Source organism: Homalodisca vitripennis, chromosome 2 (genome assembly GCF_021130785.1).
Source record: "Homalodisca vitripennis isolate AUS2020 chromosome 2, UT_GWSS_2.1, whole genome shotgun sequence".
In the NCBI taxonomy this organism is placed as follows: Eukaryota; Metazoa; Arthropoda; class Insecta; order Hemiptera; family Cicadellidae; genus Homalodisca; species Homalodisca vitripennis.
Genome location: NC_060208.1, coordinates 175926572 through 175948153, shown reverse-complemented (window position 1 = coordinate 175948153; position 21582 = coordinate 175926572). Strand labels below are relative to the sequence as shown.

At 31.1% G+C, this 21582-nt stretch overlaps 1 protein-coding gene across 1 annotated transcript in view; it reads left to right on the top strand.

The window, feature by feature from the left end:
* Positions 1–21151, top strand: part of LOC124355072 (GPI ethanolamine phosphate transferase 1) — a 37579-nt gene extending 16428 nt beyond the window's left edge. Inside the window, exons 8-16 of the mRNA XM_046806000.1 lie at positions 146–296; positions 2308–2421; positions 4601–4764; positions 4941–5131; positions 6668–6867; positions 9759–9943; positions 10703–10786; positions 18821–19012; positions 19497–21151. Of these exons, the coding sequence (XP_046661956.1) occupies positions 146–296; positions 2308–2421; positions 4601–4764; positions 4941–5131; positions 6668–6867; positions 9759–9943; positions 10703–10786; positions 18821–19012; positions 19497–19772 (1557 nt within the window). The 3' untranslated portion in view covers positions 19773–21151. The remainder of the gene's footprint in view (positions 1–145; positions 297–2307; positions 2422–4600; positions 4765–4940; positions 5132–6667; positions 6868–9758; positions 9944–10702; positions 10787–18820; positions 19013–19496) is intronic.
* Positions 21152–21582: the final 431 nt, after the last annotated feature.

Here is a 21582-nt window from a genome sequence, read left to right as displayed (position 1 = left end):
CAATGTGGCATAATGATATAGGAATAAACTATGAAAGAGGGATAAATGTTATAAATGTCTTAGGTGCATAAAAAAGACTTGAAAACTGTTACAATTCTTTATCATTTTATTGTAATGAGTGTATTTTTTTATTCTCACAATTCAGATAGAAGAATGCAGAAACCTCATCCGACTGAGCCATTCAGGTCTACAGTACTATCACTCCTACTTCCAAGGCTTATTGCTCTGCTGTGTAACCTTATCCTTCCTCGGCTGGATAGCTTGGTTGTTCTGCCATCTGTTACAGGACACTGCAGGCAAGTCCATCTCTTTGTCTATTGAAAAGTTGAATGTAAAGAAATACTTTAGAAGACAAAATCTAGGAACTAGAGATTTATTGTGTACAAGAATTATTAATAATATTTAACTTTGTTAATTTTTGATAGGTATAACATATAAATTAAAATATTGGCTTTATTTTGACACAATAAATATGTGAGTATTGTGATAATCATCACAATATTTGTAGATAGTTTTTCACTTTTAGTGAAGGCATATAAAAAGTGTATATAGTTGTACAAGGGTTAGGTTTAGTTCTAATAATTATGTTTACAACTATTAACATAAAATAAAATACACAAAACTCTGATTGTGTTGAGTCCTAAACAAATTAACGCTTTCAGTGCGATGGCATCACTATTAATGACAGTGCTATAAGTATTATGACGTTCCAGCATCTGTGTCAATTCTTCCTTGCTTTGTCAATCACTTTACAATTTAACACTGTTTTTTTGTTCATTAACACTAAGTGATTGATAATGTGTTGTTTTTCATGTAACATACATGTTTTTTTAGTAAATACAAGTTATCGTGGAGTATTCATATTTATTAGTGGTGTATGATTTTCATAACTGATATCTTCATTCTGTAACAACAAAGTATATTTTAGTGTTGTTTAAATTTATTATTACTCAAAGTGCCGATTTACTCGTATTTTTTGTGTGACTATGCGAAAAGTGCCTGATGGTTTTGGACGAAAATTCAAGATTTTAGAAACAAATGTTCATAAAATTTATTTTTGATCATAAAAAGCTTGTTTTTACTTATTTTTAATGGTTAATAAATTACAGATCAAAAACTACTTAACATTTATATAATTTTTTAAATTAAAAAATCACTTTAAACAGCAACATTTCCACAGAAACAAAATAAAAATCAAGTTTTAGGTGAAATAACTATTAAAAAAAAAAAATTATTTTGAAATTTTAATACTTTCATGTTAAATAAAATTTTAAAACAACCCAAAATCATGTGTAATAATCTAATATTGTACCATAAAATAATTTTTATAAATAGTTAATTGCTAGAGATTATTTTTACTAAAACACAAGGTTTCAGAAAAAAATTCATTTAACATTTATTTTTTATAATTAAAAGCTCCTTTTAAATTCATTTGAAAGGTAAATGAATTGTCCATTAGAAACAATATAACAATAAGATGTTTATATAATTAAACAAAATTAAAAATCATTTTAGGCAGTGACTTTCCTATGGAAACAAAATAAAAATCCAGTTTAAGGTAAAATGACTAATATAAGAAACATTTATTAAAAATGTTAATACTTTTATGATAAAGAGCATTTTAACACATCCTAAAATCGTGTGTAGTAACCTAAAATTGTATAATAAACACAATTATAAAAATTATAGCTGAGAAAGTGTTTTATTTTAGTTTACGTCATTTAACAACGTTAAAAAGTTGAAATAATAGTTGAAAAGATTAGGTTAGGTAATGTATTGGCCTTTGGTATGATATCAGCCAGTATGGGATAAGTTATAGAGGTTCTACAAATGAAATAGAAATCGTCTCGTTCCGAGACTCTGGCACTTTTCACGTAGGAACACGTCTTGGAGACTGTCGGCACTCGAGCGTGTTTTTACATGTTTTTCTCGTAGCAAGATCCCTGGCACTTAAATTGTTAAAAGTACTACTCATACTACAAGTACTTTGAATTAAATTTAAAATTTAATAAAAATATGTTTATTACAATATTTATATATATATATATATATATATATATATATATATATATATATATATGTATATTAAAAACAACATACATGTTATATACTTTACTTAACAGCTGGAAAAAGAAGTTAATAATGTTGGATTATTTTCCTCCAATGTACACTTACAAATCTATTAAAAAAAAACTTCTCTATATATGACCTTAGGAAATTGTCAGCCTAAGGGCTTATTGCACTGTTATATCTTCACATTTGATACATTTCTGCAAGAATTACTAACAAAACTGTATATTTTTTCAGATGAAAAAGTTACTAATCATTCAGGCCATTATAATAACCAAACAAGAAATATTAATATTTGGCGGAATATTTTTTTCTTAACTCTGGCAATTGTAACTTCATTATTAATTTATGGTAAGTTTCATTTTCATTTTATTTTATTAATAAAATATAGTTATAAGGGATATCACTATGACAATCTAGTCCCAATATCTGTAAAATTTATATAAAATGATTCTTTCTTAGGTTTTAATTGATACAAATAATAAAAACATGTACTAAAAAATAAATAATAGGTTTTAGTAAACAATAACTGAACATTTGGTACTTTGGGATTATACCGACCACACCAGTATGAAGAACACAAAAATATAAATTTATAGAAATAAACATGATAGAACGAAAAAACAACTCTTTAATTACAAAATTACAAACTTACAAGCATTTCCAGGTATTGTGATCGGTATTGTTGTCGCTGTTATCTTATCTTTCTCCAGAATCCCGATTACGGCAGGCCGCGCGGCATCACATGATTTGCACTGTACATAATTGCCTTTCCATTACAATTCAATTTATATTTCTGATCAGCCCCTCTAGAATTTGATATTTTACTGATAGGTACTATCTCGAGGGATGTTTTTCTTTTGCCAACATCAGCGCGGGGCAGCACCGAAGGTGCTGTCGAAGCCCGCGCTGATGGCCGGAGGCACTCGCATTTTGGGTGGCGGAATGTGATCAAGAATAAAAACAAGTTTTGAGTGTTTTTTCAATAATGAGTTTAGTTTTAGTTTGGTAATGTTTGTTGTTGTTGAATTTTTGTGTTTGGAGAAATGTAGAGGTAAAACACGGAAGTACAACAAAGCGACGCACCAGCTGAACCGGCGGCGAGACGGATGGGGAGGGGTTTGCGATAAGACGATTCCTGTTTAAATATTGTTCTACGCTAATCTAGTAATCAGTAAAAGCAAAATGTCGAATAACGATTCATGTCTGGGTGTGGTCGGTATAATCCCAAAGTACCGAACATTTTGAGAAGTATTGATTTTCTGGCACTTCATTTACCCTCCAACTGGCCCTATAGTTCTGCAAAATGTACTGGCAAGCTTAATTAGGCCAATTTGCAATGGGTTTTTCTAAACTATGTAATAAAATGTATACACTCTATGCAAAGGTAAATTTATTTTTATTTATAATATATTTACTATAATATGTAGAATTTGAATATTGAACTGCTAGCAATATTAGCAGTCATACAAAATAATTATCTTGCAAAAACTAGTGGTTACTGAGCAATTTTTAGCTTAAAACCATAAATATCGAGTTCCCTGGTCATATATCAAATTATTTTTGGAAAATCCAAAAGACGCAGAATTGATAATCCAATAGGGAAATATGAAACAAAAAATTGCGATTTGGCCAAAAATGCAATTGTTTATTGATAGGTCACAATAATATATTACTTTACATACAAAAGCAACAAATGTTACATCATAGCAATCCCAAATTTATGTTTGATTAGGTAAATGCGTTTATAACTCTTAAAAAAAGGAAAAATAAATAAAATTGAATTTCAGAAATATAAAATGTTTAGTAAAACATTTGTTCAACTCATGTTGGTTCAAAAACACCATATATTTAGAGCAGCTCTCTTAAGTGATATTCACACAAAAATTCTTTCGGTTTAATACTTGGAAATATAGGTAGTTTTTTTATCTTTTTAGTCTGGTGTTTACTACGGAATTACTTTATAACTGGCTAAAGTCAAGTGATGAGATTTATCAGAAATTGAATTTTACAAAATTGAAGATTACAATGAGCTGGCTATTGTTTCCTTCTAAACTGTACAAGAAGCATCATTACAACCAATTCTCCACACTTCACTTCCTATTGTGTTCTCTCCTAATTTATTATAAATCAAAAAATTCACATCTTTGTTTACTGTTATTAATTTTCTGATAAAATATGATATTTAAATTAAATTTCTATTGAATAAAAACCTTTATAAAAATATCAAAACTATGACATTGCGAATGTTGTTACTATTTTCAAACGATTTAGAAAACGTAACATTCTGGAACGTCAGTGCTATTTAATAGTAAATATATCATAAAAGGATTATGTAGAAAGAATTTACATATCAAATTTGAATTTGTATAGCTATTGAAATGTCAATGATTGTTTCACAAAAACTTATTTCTCAGCATTTGTGTTTCCAAAGTACTTTTTCAAAATAAAGTAGAAAACTTACTTGATGCTTTACTTGTGAAGTTTGTTTGCATTTATATGGACTTCCCCTAGCTGATGTATTGTGCAGTACAGTCATTACCACCCCAGTTCTACCTATACTGCTGCCTACCACTCCAACTATGGTGGGCAGTATCACGCCACTGGCAGACTGTCCTCCACATCTTCGGTAAATATCGGCTATTGCACTCGCTGGGATCAGTGCTTCTCTACATAGTCCTGCTTGAGTTATTGGTAAGTGTTATTGACATCAAAACAACAATCACCATAATTAATTGTCTTACAAAGCTGATATATTAGGGTCTGTATGGATTTATCGATTCAATGAGTTAAACATGTTTAACTTGGACTGAATAGTAAACAATTTAAGTTAACTATACTGACATTTATACAGTGTTTCTTTCATTTAGGTTATGATTTTCTTCAGGCGTTGGATCCTATCAGTTGTAGTTGTTGCCATTGGATGTTGGCCTTTCCTGCTGGGAGAGAGACGGAAACTGTTGTCAACGAGGATTCAGATATTGTGGCTTGGATCTTACCTTACATTAGCTGTTTTCCCTACTCTCCCTGTTGTTGGACAGCAGACACAGCTAGAATTTGTGTATGTATTTTCACACTTTGAGTAAGATGTACAAGATTAAAAGAAAATAACAATTTAAAACAAAAATAATTAACATACCTTTATATGTGAAATTTGTTAATTTTCACAATGACTGGGAATTCGTATTATCTAAATATAAACACTAATAAAACTGAAAATATTTATTTTAGTTTAAGCTCTGCTGTAACAAATATAAATAGCTCAGTTAAGTTGTTGGGGGTTCATTTGGATGACAGGCTTAGTTGGGATACTCACACAAGTAGTTTATGTACAAAGCTATGTAGGGTTACTTATTTATTGCGTAAGTTAAGTTTATGTGTAAATAGATATATGTTATTAACATCATATTTTGCCTTTTTCCACTCACTTCTGTCATATGGAATAATTCTGTGGGGCAACAGTAGTGGAGCCCAAAGAGTTTTCCTGTGGCAGAAGCAAGCTTTACGATTGATCAAGAATGTGAAGGGTAGAGAATCTTGTAGACCAATTTTTAAAGTTTTTAATAATGATTGTACCATCTGTGTATATATTATTGTTTAGTTAAAGTTAAAGATAATCTGAATGAGTATGAGATGCGTCATGACATTCATAACTACAACACAAGGGCCAAACATATGTTGAATTTAATTCCTGTAAGACTTGAGAAATTTAAAAAAAGTCACTGCTTTATGGAGGTTTAGTTTTTCAATAAGTTGCCTGATATTGCATGAACAACAACTATCAATAAATTTAAAATTGTTCTTAAGAATTGGCATAAGATAACTCCCTTATACACTGTTGATGAATTCTTTGCCTGTCATACAAGTACCTTAATATTTTAACTGTAAACTTTGTTGTTTTTAAATTTCTTTTATTATCTGTCTGTAACTTTGTTTTGTTATTTATTAGTATTGTTTAAGTGATCATTTTAATTGTTTAAATTTTAAGTGTTAACGTTGAAGCTTTCTAGTCACATTGATAGTACTAAGTTGTTTTGTCTTCCTCTTTTGTGCATTTTTATTTAATAAATTATGTATTTTATTTGATAAAATTTTAATTTCTACCACTAGATTAATGTTTTTCTTCAGAATTTGTTAAGAATTTAAAGGAAAACATTTTAGTGTAATCTAGTTTATATTAGTATTATAGTACATGCTTACTATGTTTATGACTATGTCTATTATACAATTTTGTATTTAATGACAATAAAGCTTCTTGAATCTTGACTCTTCTCCATACCAAGGAAGACTCAATTTCTTCTGATTTTCAGTATATTACATTTTTTATAGATAAATATATCAAACAAATTAAAAACATTTTTGTCTTGATTTAAAATACATGTTTATTTTATTCTATAGTTTTTTTGTTTATAGACCTTACAATAATTGGGAACTACTTGAATGTAAAAATTTACATAATCCCTACATTGAACATTAAACAAATTTATATATACTGTTAAAAACAAGTAAATAGCATATACAAAATTGCTCGGTGTAAGGTTTACTTGAGTTTGCTACAACTTACTAAAATATTTGTAAGTGTGTATAACGGTTGCAGGGTTTTCTGTGGTGGCCTTTGGCTGTTATTGGGACTATCATGTCTATACCTGTTGGGTCTGGTCCGGACTGGATGGGTAGTTCCTGTTCAGCTATTGATGCTCTCTGTGGCCACAGCCATCGTACTTACAACCTCGCAGGACTTTGACAGTGGCATAGGTCTACAACTAGCCAACCAAATAGCTGCCTGGCTACTTCTTGGTTAGTGTGTTTAGTTATGAAATAGACATGCAGATTGCTCTGTATTACCCGCAGACATGATATACAATCGCATCTAATATACAATTATGACCACATTTACTGACATTACCTGTAAAATGTGAGGCGATTTGGTGTACTTACTATGATGGCCAGATATGATTATTTACATTATTTAGACATATAACATTATCTTCTTGCTATACACCAGTGGTATGTTTAGGAGAATCAGGTTTCACCCATAAAGTCAGAGAAATATGAAATAAATACTGTGACTCGTAGGGTATAATCAAATTAATGACCTTAGTATTTAAAATAAATGGTACATTGAATAAATTTTAAGTTTTAAGACTCGAGTACAAATCTAACTTTTTATTTTTAAGATATAATTGAACATTATTTGCTAACACCAGACTCGGGAAGAAACCCCCTAAAATTTTCCTATAGCAAGGCTCCACGTCAAATCGTGTTGCTTGGTATCAGAGTATTCGCAATTTGACTTATGAATTCAGTCCAAAACATGATTCAGAAGTATTCCCAAAGAATATTACCACTCATACAAGATAAATAACTTTAATTTAATGGTTAGTTCATGTTAGTTATCTCTACAACATAATGTAGGGACATACCTCCATGTGCATTATTATGTTAATCAATCATCTTTTATTGCTGTTTACATGAATTACAAGTATGAAAAATGTCCAATTACAATAATACACATTATAATATAATAAATTTATTACAATGCTCAAAGTAGTGAAATAAAAGTTAAATAAATTTAAAATATAACATCACCTTAACGTAAAAATAGCACACATCACACATCTAACAAAAAATAACAAATTAATAGGAAAATCAGGTCTAGTACTACTCTACTGAGTGGAAGCATCCCTGAACTAAATGCTTTCTTAATCTCTTTCTAAACAGTGCCTTTACTTCAATGTGTATGACAAAGACTTATAATGGGAAGAACAGACATTTTTGAATTGTCGATTTACATTTTTCCAAACATTTTATTTCTTTAATACATCATATTCAAAAGAAATAAAAGGCTGATTTATCTCTTTTCCCCCAGTGTAATATGAGATGATGATTTGAGCTTTCCAAACTCAAATGGTGTAAATGCCAATACTGAGTAGGCTATTATCACTTGTAGTTGTAATATAATTAAATTGTCAACTTAAAGATATTATTAGAAATTATTTTTATTTCTAAAATAAAATTATACTCTCTTTAGTATGAGACACATCATTTCAAGTCTAGACGGTTGGCTTTATTATTTATTACTAATGTAAAGAGACCTCAATTAATTATTTTCGTGCTAGTGTTATCACAGGAAATCTATATCTTCTATACTCATGCGAAGTTTAAACATTATAACACAGGCCTAAATGCATTAAACTATAATTTACGAGGGAGTACCCAAAAAAACCGGAATTTTGTTTTAAATATACATATTTTTTTATTTATTTTTTTACAAAACAAACTTATCACCTTCAAAGTATTCTCCATTGCACTTTATACACTTATCCCATCGTTGTTTCCTCTGTTCGAAACATGTTTTGTTCTCCTCGTCAGTGATGGCTGCCAGTTCCTCCATTGTTTTTTTCTTGACGTCATCCACGCTGTCAAATCAGAGACCTTTCATGCCCCTTTTCATTCGTGGGAATAAAAAGAAGTCGCACGGAGCCAGATCTGGTGAGTAAGGTGCATGTGGTAGCGAAATCATGCCATTTTTGGCCAAAAACTGGGTGACAGAGATTGCTGTGTGTGTGCACAGGCGCGTTGTTGTGGTGAAAAAAACCAGTCCCCTGTTTGCCACAAATCAGGTCTTTTGCGTAGGTCAAATGCTGTTCCGTAGTCTTCTTAATACTTCAAGATAAAACACTTGATTTACTGTCTGGCCTGGTAGAACAAATTCTGAATGGACAATTCCCTTTACATCAAAAAAAACAAATGAGCATTGTTTTGACACTCAATCTGACTTGACGACATTTTATTGGTCTGGGTGATGATGCCGTCTTTCATTGGCTGGATTGTTGTTTGGTTTCTGGGTCGTACCCATAGCACCAAGATTCGTCACCTGTAATTATTTTTGACAAGAAATCTGGATCGGCTTCAAGTTGCTGCTTCAAATCATGGTAGGCTTCAATTCAACGTTCCTTTTGAAAGTCAATGAAAGCACGAGGCACAAACTTGACCGCAACCCTTTTCATGTTCAAGTCTTTGGTTAAAATCCGTTGAACTGAGCTAAATGACAGCCCATTAGCCTCTGATATTTGCTCGATAGTCTGTTGTCGGTCTGCAAGCACAATTTCTTTCACTTTCACAAGATTTTTGTCTGTTCGGGAAGTCGATGGTCGTCCAGAACGAGGTTTGTCCTGAATTAACATGTCACCATTTTTAAACCGAGAAAACCATTTGTACACTTGGGTTTTCCCCATATGGGTTGTTTTAGTAGGCTGTCTTCAAGATTTCAACTGTTTCAGCGACGTTTTTGCCAAGCAGAAAACAAAATTTCACAGCTGCACGCTGTTCACTCAAACTTGCCATCATAAAAAACGGCATGATCACAAAACAGCACTAGCAAAAACTATTACTGCACGGGGACAGAACACATCAGGTCAATGCAACAGGCGGCACTGAGCTGGCAAAGAGCAGCGCTACAAGAGCCAAGCGGCGAGAATTTGTACTACACAAGCTCCGTCTACGGCAGAGCTATTCCGGGAACTTTTGGGTACCCCCTCGTATTTGCCACTAACCAGGCTTGCAATGATGTCCCATACTAGAATTGTCTTAAAATTGTACTGTATAATCTAACCACCAGTGAGCTTTCTATTGGTAATACTAATGACAGTTGGACAAGTCTAACCAGTGTCTAATGGCTGTTGCAGTGACAAGTTTATCTGTACCTCTAATGACTGATAGTGAGGTGCCAGTTAGGTTCCTCAGCATTGGCCTGGGCTTGGCCGTACCTTTCCTGCTACTGTGTGTGGGTCATGAGGCATTCTTCCTCTTGGCACTCTTTGTCAGTCTCTGTGTGTGGCTCGTCGTAGAGGCTCGGCTGTCTCAAGTGAATGCAAGTATTGCTTAATTATTTAAATTTTAGCTTGCTGATTTTTAAATAAATAAAAACAATAAATTTATGTATTGAATTTTAGAGTGGTTCTTTGTTATGTTGATTGCCTTATTATAATAGCATATTAAATGCCATTACTTGGTTGTGAGACTGGAGTTATTACATTAAAAACAATACAGTCAACTATTGCAATTTCTTAACACTTACTCCATTAATAAATATACATTTTATGTTTATTTTATAGAAAGAATAAGGCAATTTTGACTTGATTAGACTATAGTTGAAATTTACAATTCCAACATTAGAGTGGAACTTAATTAATTTAAATGTTAATAATTCAAAACTGTTGATACCGGCCATACTGACAGTGAAACAGGAGAGCTGCAGCACCATTTACTTTCAGCCACCTTTTGGAGGTCCACAATTTTAGCAATCCATACCTTCCATCGTTACTGTAAAGTTCGTTGTTAAAGGTAACCCTACCAACAGTATGTAACTATGATTTAAAAAGGAAGATTTTTATCTAAATATCATGAAGTGAATAAATAAATAAATAAATGATGAAATAATCATGAAGAACATGTATGTGCTTCAAATTTTTGAATCGGTTTCTAAAGGTTTAAATTACCCAGTTCCCATTGTATTTGTTTATGTTAATGTAAACGTTCTATCTGTGATATTAGATGTATTGTTATTTAACATAATCTACTTCATATATTCTTGCAACTGTTGTGATATTTGTACTTTTGTGTGTTTTAGATATCAAAGATGGTGTTTAAAGAAGATCTAGAAGTGAAACACTACTCATTGTCTTCAGATGATTTTCGAAAGTGTTTTTTCTTCGTATCCTTTTGTTCTAAACGTGTCAAATTTGGTGAGACAGTCTTATTTTTTATAATGGTTACAAAAGTAATTTTTACATATCACAACTTTTTTTAGAGGTATTTTGTTATTAAATAGACTATTTTATGTTGAAATCTCCTTATTTTGCCCTCCTAATATTTTAATAAATACTAGAACATTTTTTATGGTTTATAGACATGCCTGAAGTGTTTTCCTTGAGACACACACACTTTTATGTCAAAAATGCTTTCTATTATTTAACTAAGTTTTTAGAAAATAGATATTAACCCTTTGAGTGCCGGAGCATTACTGTCAGCGATCCCGCATTATATGCAAGAAATGCCAGAACCGCTGTTAGCGACTTCTGCAGTAACGCTTATATTTTATATAGTATTTATCTAAATTGGCTCAATGACTATACATACGCATTCCAAAGCCTTCAACGTAACTTTTGATATAGGTTTTGGTGCATTCTGGTTAGATTCTGATTTTTACGGCGGTTGTAAAGTGAGCGCGTCAGTCGAGTTTAGAATCGACCGCTACGCGGACGAGCCGTCACGTGTTTTGTTTGCGCTGCTGTTTATTTCACCAATGATATTGAAAGTTTTTAAGTGTAAATGGTTTTGTAGTGTTAGTATCTTCAAATTATTACACACAAATCAATTTGTGTATGTTGTTCTAGTCTGTGTGTAAGTAGAACCGAGTTACGGCGATCGTAAGCATCTAGTACTTTACTAAATATATTTGTATAGTTTTTATGTTTTTCGTGTTTGTTCAGTGATATTTATAAACAATGAGTCGTAAAAACGTTGCTGACAATGAAGACCTAGTATTGCAGGAATTACAATAAGAATTATCAGTGTAGACAATACACAGAATGTTAGGTTAGGTTAGAAAATTTCTAGTTTTGTAGTGGTTCATATTTTCATATTTATTTTCCAAACTTTATTTATAAGTATAAAAAAATGTTTATACTTATTCATATAAAATGTTTATACATATTCATGAGTGTGTTGTGTGAAGTGCATGTTTTGTTTTGATAGTGACTGGTATTATTAGTTTTGAAATGTAAAAACCATAAAAAGTAGTGAAATTTTTTAATGTATAACTCAAGACTATGATAGGATTTAAGTTCTCAGCAATCAGGACTTACTTTTTGAGCTAAGTTTATTTTATTTAACAGAACAAAAAGTTTTAACTGATGGACTAACCTATAAACTAAGTATATATTTTAATATTTACCTTTAATATTCATTCAATTTCAATGACACTATATAAGACAATATATTAGCTCAAAGAAGTAAACATCAAAGATAACACTAAAAAGCTGATATGAAATTTTTATGAAAGTGATTAACAAGTGAATGGCCTGGAGTTTTCCAGAGATAACAGGTTCCAGTATTATCTGTAGTAAAGCTGAATGAGTGAAGTGAAGCTTATCAGTCCTACCTAGATAAGGTTGTGTAGCTCAAGTTGGCAATGCGACTGCCTTCCACACTCAAGATACCTGGTTCAAATCATTTTGGAATCTGAATAATTTTGCTACTCTTGGAAGTAATTTTTAGAGTGAATTTAAATATTAATTATTAAATAAAAATATATTAAACTAAATCCCTGGATAGTAAACAGTTACATAGACATTTTTTATTGTTTTATTGATATTATACATAGTCTATATATAATTTAAAATGTCACAACAATCTTCAATCAAGGACAACACAGGAACTAGTCCATTCATTAAAACAAGAGCACAACTTAAAAATAAAACACAAATAGAAGTTCCCTGAGAAGTTCTTCATTGCAGGATAAAGGTGGAAACTTGAAATATGCAAATAAAACATCAACAGAAAAAGTACCCACAAAAAATTTTGCCCATCAGGATCCATCTCCCTTGTTATCAAAAAATTACAGAAATCAAGAGGAGACCTTAGAAAATAGCAACAATAAGTCTGAAAACCAATTTTTCGGACTTACAGTTAAAATATGATGCCCTACAAAAAGAAAATGAGAGTTTAAAACAACAGGTAAAATCAGCAGATCTAAAACTGGATATTTTAGGCCAGACTGGTTAACAGATGACACTTTAGATTTCTTATTTCCAGGTACTTACCGTTAAAGTGATTGGGAATAAAGAGAACCGCTTTTTAATGAACCCAACAATAGTTGAAGCAATTAAAGAACTGGAGGACATATCATTTCTTCTGGATCCCCTTGCCTTACATGAAAAGGACATACTACTCATCCCTATAAACAATGCCAAAATATGACAGTGGGGAAGTTGATAGTTATAAGTCAGTAAATGGCTCACATTGGAGTCTACTTGTGTATGAAAAAGTGGTAAATAAATATTATCACTATGACTCTATGAGAAGTAGTGGTAACTCTGAAATTGCTAAGCTGGTGTCTCTGAAACTTATTCATTATTTTCAGAACTCACCAACAACTGATTTAATATCACTTGATGGCCCGAATCAAAATAATTCATTTGATTGTGGGGTGTATCTTCTACATGCAGTTGACTACATTTTACTTAATTTCAAACAGCAAGAACTTCTTTCAGAACATAAAGATCCCAGATTTTTCTGAAAATGATTGTGCTAAAAAACGATCCTACATTGCTTATGTTATAAAAAATGGAATTTTAACTCCTAAAGACATTGTGTTGTCATTTATTAAACCATCCAAGTTCTAATAATGACTATGATAGCATAAAAACTCACATCGGGAAAAATGATTTGTCTATAAAAAACCCTCGGAAACCAAACAAAACCTGAAATACTCTGTGAAAAAGCTATACAAACTGAACAGGCCTCCCCTACTACAGGTTACCCTAAACAGGACATTTTACCAATACCATCTCCTTATGTTACTATAGTTGGTGACAGCCATGGCAGGTATCTAGCCAGGAAAATTCATGATAAACTCGAGAAAAACCTCCAAGGTAAAATGAGTTGGTATCACCTGTGCTAAATTCATGGATATTATTGACCAAAACAAGAAATATAACTTTTGCACCAGAAGAATTTTTTAGTTATCATGGGAGGTGCAAATGATGTTTACAATGGAAGCACTCAAAACCATTTACACTAATTTAAAATCTGTCTTACTGTCTTATAGGCATTGTAGACTTATATTGTGTGGCATACCCTTTAGACAAGATCTACCCCTATTCCATAGAATAAATGAGGAAATTATGAATTTAAATCTACATTACTATGAGAAAACCAGAATAATGAAGAATGTTTCTTTTGTGGACATGACAGCTTTATCTGAAAAATGTTTTAATCGAGATGGCATCCACTTAAACTTCTTAGGAAAGCAATTGATAGTTAACAGGATATGCAAGGAAATAAATGGCCTATGACATTCCGAAACAAACTGGTTTCAAAAAAATAATTGTGACTATTCGTTACAGAATAGAGTGTGCACTGTAGAACCCACCAATGATTGTGAAATCCCAAAAGAGAAAAAACCTTTTCAAATAATTGTTGCAAATATGAAAGATATTATCGTCAAGCATCAAGAGAATGCATCTGGTGGCTTTTGCTCATTCAATTTCAGCAGACTTCGATCATGATCGCCACATGACAGCAGGAGTTGCCGTGATATTTAAGCAGCAATGTGGAAAGCCTTCTGATTTAAACTGTGTCAGTTCACATCTTGCGTACCAGAATCACAGACATGGTGCAGGAATTTACAGCCTCATTACTAAACCCAAGTACTACAACAAGCCAAAGAAAACTGATTATGATTTGGCCTTTCATCAATTGGCTATGGATTTTGAGAGGAGGGATTTCAAGCACCTGATTTGTTCTCCAATAGGTGCTGTTCGAGATGAGATCACTATTAAACACTTAATTTCCAATCTCTCTCAAAATTTCAAATTGGCTACTGGAGCTACAGTAACCATAGTTTCTTATGATCAAAAAATCTCAGAGAAAACTCAGGAGAGGACTGTCACATGATGAATTTCTCGAGCAGATTCAGGGTTCTATAGATTGTCTTCGTGGTACTCCATCACAGCCCTCAACCGAAACTGTGAGTAATAAACTGGAAATAAGCTCCCAAGTTCCATTTTTCCCCAGTATGGAGAGGTTGGTCGACTCCGCAGTCCGCAGGCCTACAAGAGCGAACTTGTTTTCTCCTCACATACTCCAACCCAAGAAATAACTTCACTTCCAGCAACAACTGAAGCTAGTGTCTGTGAGAGTAGTGAAAGTGGAAATGGGCGATTTTGTGATAAGTGAAGGGAGTGTGAGGGAGAGTGGGAAGGTGTCTCCTGAATTTCAAAGTTCTTTCCTGAGTCCATCTGTAACAACTGTTCATATGTCTCCACAAACAACACTAGCACAACCAACATACTCCACACCAACACTATATTACGCCACACCAACAGCACAATGACTCCCTTTTTTTAGCAAGCCTAAATCAGTTTCCACCATTAAAGTAGATATTTCAAATAGATCAAAACATACTGTAAATAGCTCCTCCACAATATATAAAAAAATTTTGGATTCAAGAAATGCAAATCTTACAATAAAAATTCTACATCAAAATATCCAACACTTTTTTATCGCGGAAATTATCTTTGGAAATAGTTCTTGAAGAGTTGAAACCAGATCTAATAGTGTTGAGTGAACATAAACTAAAAATTGATGAGATAAAAATTTGCTAAAGTTAATAACTATTCTGTTATAACCAACTATTGTCGCCAAACATGTGGTGGTGGAGGAGTTATGATTTTAGGCAGCAACTCTTAACCAAGTTAAGAGAGTTGTAATTCCTAGAATTAATAACTTATGTATAGATAAAGAGTTTGAATGCTGTATTGTTTCCTGCCGAGCTTTTGATTTTTCTTTTGTATTAGTAGTGGGTTGTATAGAACTCCAGGTTTAATTTATGATGGCCTCTTTTTGGATAAACTTGATATTTGTTTTAACTATTTTTAACTGAAACTTATGAGCATGTAATTTTAGCTGGGGATATAAACATAAATGTATTGCATTGTTCTAAAAGTCATGATAGATTAAGTAATATTTTAAGGCAACATAACATGCAGTACTTGGTGAATTTTCCGACTAGAGTTACCCTGGATTGTGAAAGTGCAATTGATAATTATTATAACAAATTTACCGAAAAAGTCACTTATGGTTGAAGGTGTTATTACTGAGCTCTCTGATCATGATGCCCAACTTTTGAAAATTAATGTATGTTGTAATAAAAAGACATCTTTTAAGACCGAAACAACAGTTTTGTAGAAAATATACAAGAGAAAACATTGAGATCTTTAAAAATATGTTGAGCAATGAAACTTGGTTGGAAGTCTACAATGCAACAGTAGACACTAAATACAATGTTTTTCATGAAATTTTGATGTACTATTTTGATGTTAGTTTTCCTCTGGTCAAGTCTAGGGTAAATTTTAATAAAGACAAATGGATAAATTATGATTTGGAAAAAGAAAAAGCAAAAAATTATAAGTTTAAGTCAAACTACAAGATTAACCAAAGATAGAACACTAAATAAGCTATTAAAACAGTTGAAAAAAAATTACAGCAAAAAATTAAACTCTTCAAAAAAAGGAATATATTGAAAATAAAATTAGAAATTCTGAAAAAGTATGTAAATCTACTTGGAAAATAATTAATAATGAAACAAAAAATTATCACAATTTTAATAAACATATTAAATTGATTTATGAAAACCATGAATATTCTGAACCAGAGGAAATCTGTGAAATTTTTAACAATCATTTTATTGACATTGTAGATAATGAAATATTACCAAACTTGTCATCACACATCACTGTTAACACTGGTACCTTTAAAACTTCTAATGCTAAAAAGTTCCACACCCAACCAGTAAGTGAGGAAGAATTAAATCAGATTATAATGTCATTTCCTAACAAATATTCAGCAGGCCACGATGAAATTCCAATGCCAATTGTCAAGCAAGCTAAAATGTACCTGATCAAGCCCCTGACTCATGTTATAAATTCCTCTTTTGTGTCTGGAATCTTTCCTGAAAAACTGAAAATCTCTAAAATTATAACCGTTTTCAAAAAAGGAAGTGAAACTGACCCTAATAATTATCGACCTTTATCCATTTTGTCTACTTTTTTCAAAAATCTTTGAACGTGTGATGTATTTACGACTAGTTGATTTTCTTGAAACCAATAATATATTTGACAGAGAACAGCATGGCTTCAGAGCTGGTAAGTCTGTCATAACTGCTGGGACGGATTTTATTGAATCCATAGTGGGACAATATTGATAGAGGGAATTATGTGGTTGGCATTTTTATGGATCTTACCAAGGCCTTTGATAGTGTATCACATGAAATATTAATAGAAATTTTAAAAAAAACATTGGTATTAAAGATTTTACATTAAACTGGTTTGCTTCTTATATTTCAAATAGACCACAGTATGTTGACTTGCAGTTTGTAACCAAATTAAATCAAATCACTCATGCAAAATCTTCTTTAAAAAATATCAAGGCATGGAGTGCCACAGGGTTCCATTCTGGGCCAATTCTTTTCTTACTTTATATGTTGGGTTTTGCCAAATGTTCTGACAAAAGATCAGAGCAAGCTGTGTCTATATGCAGATGACTCTAATTTAATAGTTGCTGGTAAAAGTTTGAATGAAATAGAAATTGCATGTAAAACGGAAAACTCATGTGTATTAATAATTATTTTTGCAGTAAAAATTTATTACTAAACTTTAATAAAACAAAATATGATCTCTTTCTGCACAAAACAAAATAGAAAAAAACTTATGCCAAACATAACAATAGACAATATACAAAATTTCTCAATTAACTAACACTAAATTTTTAGGATTACTTCTAGACGAGAACTTAACTTGGAACGAACATATTTTGGCTTTGCAAAAAACAGATTTCTTCCGGATTGTTTGCTCTTAAAAACCATGTCAAAATATTGCTCAACTGAAATTTTGAAAACCATTTATTATGCCCACATACATTCTCATATAAACTTTGGTGTTGTGTTGTACGGGGCCACTAGTAATTCAAATCTGTTAAGCATTCTTCAACTTCAAAAAAAAAGCAATTTAGGATAATCTTGAACTTAAAGGATGGGGAATCTGTGAAAGAGTATTTTTTCAAAATTAGGAATTTTAACTATTTACGGAATGTATATACTGGAAACTGTTATGATGGTTAGATCAAATTTTGACAAATTACCCCGATTGGGGTCAAATCACAACTACTTTACTAGAAATAGAAATCAATTGGCAGTACATAAACATGCATTGGAATTTTCATTATAAAAAACCTAGCTCGGCAAGGTATTAAATTTATAAGCCAAGTCCCTAGGAATTTATTTAAACATAGAAAATGATTTATTGTTTAAAAAACATTTTAAAAGATTTTTGACAGATAAGGCTTTGTATTCATTTGGAGAATATATGGACACATAGGATATAATCAAATAAAACATGTAAGATGATGCCATTCCTTATTTGTATAAATTCAAATGTAATTGTACAAATAATATGAATAAAGTTAATTTGAATTTGAATTTATGTCTTTTTATAAAGAATTAAATGGAGTATAAGATAGAATATCTAAAAGTGAAAAAATAAAATATTTCACTAACACTAAGTTGTGTCAAAATAAAAAATGTTTTTGCTCATAAAGTTTTTGTTAATGAGTTTTTTTATTTGTATAAAAACGTTAAACAAGTGATCAATGTATAAAGAAAATATATTTATCTAAAAAAAAACAAAAACCCAAGACATCATACCAATAAATAAATTTGTTATGAATTTTTACCAGACCCTTGCAGAATCAGGCATTTTTGCTCGGCATTTTAAGCATACCATATAGCAAAACGCTGCGGCACTCAAAGGGTTAAAGCATGTGCAATTGAAAATTGAAAATTTAGCAACAATGAAGTCTACTTCATTAAACAGACCAGTGGGTACTATATGGGTAGAAGAAAAAAACAAAACCAGCTGTACATTGGTCTAGATAATTTTATCACAATTATCCTTAACTGATACTGCAGCTAACCTTTGTTCTTCTCTCGTTCTTCGGCACCGGAAATGTTGCATCTGTGAATTCATTTGATGTTTCTTGGGTACGATGTTTTGTCACCAAGTTCTCACCATTCACTATGATGGCTCTTATACTGTTGAAGACTCTAGTTCCTTTTCTCCTAGTTGCATGCAGTTTCAGAGCAATCAACATATTCTCTGGGGTGAGTTTTACATTTGTTATTTTCAATGGCGCAAAATTTTGGGTTACCAAAATAGCAGAATGTTTAGTTTTAGTATAAATTTGTATCTTTGTTGGAAATGAATCAATCTTACACAAAGGGGCAATAAGAGAACTGACAAATAGTAACACTTTTTCTATTTTAATACATTAAAAGCTAGGAAATTTTTAAATTTGACTACTGAAAATTTTACTTTCCCTATTTTTATTATTTCTAAATGTAACAGTGTGTTGGATTAATATAAATACTATAATGAACAACAATAATAAATTAATCCTTTACACCGGTTATTATTTACTCACTTTAGGTTAATGAACTGGTATAATTTGAACCTAATCATGATTGTAAAACTTACTTTTTGCACTACATCCAGCTATTGCTTTTGATTTGTTTGATAAAATTTTGTAATGGAACATTTTAATAATTTATTTAAATAACCAATTAATAATTATAATTTGATGTGCAGGCAAAAGCTGAAAGCATGTTTGTCATTGTACTGATCTACTGTGACGTGATGGGGCTTCACTTCCTGTACTCTGTGACTAACACTGGCAGCTGGCTCGAGATTGGAACTTCTGTGTCACACTTCGTCATCATGGAGGGGACTGTACTGTTTGTAGCGACACTGTATTTCCTCGCCAGACTGTACACAGCTACAGCCATTCACAAACACTTGTCTCCATCATCCACACAACCCATTACCCCTATTTGGGTCTCTCAACGTAAAAAACATCCTGATTAAATGATCAGTAAAGTGTTTAGTATTGTTATTATTTATATTTTATTAAATTAATAAATTCCATTTCAAATAAAATGTTTCAGTTGATTAACAATTATTATTTGTAATGGATGACTTAATTTTGTTTACTTATTCTAAGTAAGTATATATAGAGAAAGAGGGAAGTATATTTTTATACTTCTTGTTGCAATGCACATTATTTTAGAGTTATGGTTTCAAAAGATAAATTTTGAACAAACAATATACTTTGTTCACATAAATATTTTATACCTTCACAGATTTAAAGACTTCTGTAAAAATCTAGAATCATTGGTTTATTTGTCACATAAGTTTATATAATCAAAAAAGATGTAAATAAACATGTCAAATATAACAATAAAAATTATAAATATTGCATAGGTCTATTTATTTTAAAACAAAATTATTTAGCCAATAGAAGTAGTCTTCTGTGCTAAAACAATTAAGATTTTTTAAAGCTGTTTTTTATATTTCTAAAACTTTAATTTTGCATAATATTTCACATTTATCTACAGGAACACATCATCTTGCTACACACATATATTATGAAAAGTAAATTTTTTAATAAAAAATTGATACAAACAATAATATTTAGTAGACAACTCTTACATTTTTTAATTTTTTGCTCATTAGACTATTGTAGTTTCTTATGAAACCATTATAAGAAAATTTGTTTAGTAATAAAATTTAATTTTGTAAAAAGTTAATTGAAACTGTGGAAACTGAAATTCTTGTTTAGGGAGATGGTATGTTCAATATTTTAACGCTATTTATTTTTTTAGCTTAACACTTGACTACGGTACAAATCAGATTAATACTAGTTGGTCTCACTCAGTATACAGACGCAGTGAAGGTGTAAACTGTGATGTATTGGAAATGCTAATTTATTGATGGGTTACTAAACCATTTATTGTAGACACTACACAAATAATTAAATGAAACATAGCTACTATAATATACTATAAATAAGTACAAATGTTTAATATTATTTTGGGCAAAACTTTACAAAATTGATGATTTTAATGTAATCAGATCCAAATTTTAAATGGGACTATAGTTTTGTTTTGTTTTATTTTTTAAGAGAGGAGAAAATAGAATTAGTGTTTTCAATGTAGCCATTTTCTTATTTACAATTGGGGAGGTATTCTTTCATGTTGTTTTTATAGAATGATTCAGAATTATTCATGTTCATTATTCTTGTAAATAAGAGTAAGTTGTATTTATTATTGTATATACTAATCCAGTGTGTTGTTAGACTATAGCAAATTTTTCTATTAATATGCTCTGAACAATTTTCTTCAAATCTAATTTTGATCTTCCTTCATTTTTGTAATTACTATGAATTAAACTTAATTTAAATTTGACATTGTGATTTTTAAAGTTTATTCCAAGTGCTTAATTTTAATCGGATACAACCAAAGGGAGCGAAACCCTAGGATGAACGCAGTGAGTTATTGGACAGGATCTTATCAAAAATTAACATGATATCCTATGGCTTAACAATTCTTATGGTGTTAAGTATTGTTAACAAACACAGATAGAGCCAAGGAAATCCCATGTCCCACGTTTAAAAATAATATCAATAACACGGTTCTGGAAATGTTGTAAGTGAATCTCTACAAAACTTGACATCTTATGAATTTATGATGTGATATCTCAAGGTCAAAGTATGATTTGAAACATGCTTTGTTCACCCTAGGCACAATTCATAACGCATACACTTAGAACAAGATGAATTAAACCCAAGTTTAGCAGTTTATACTCCACTCTTAATGAACACAGGGTATAAGTTTGT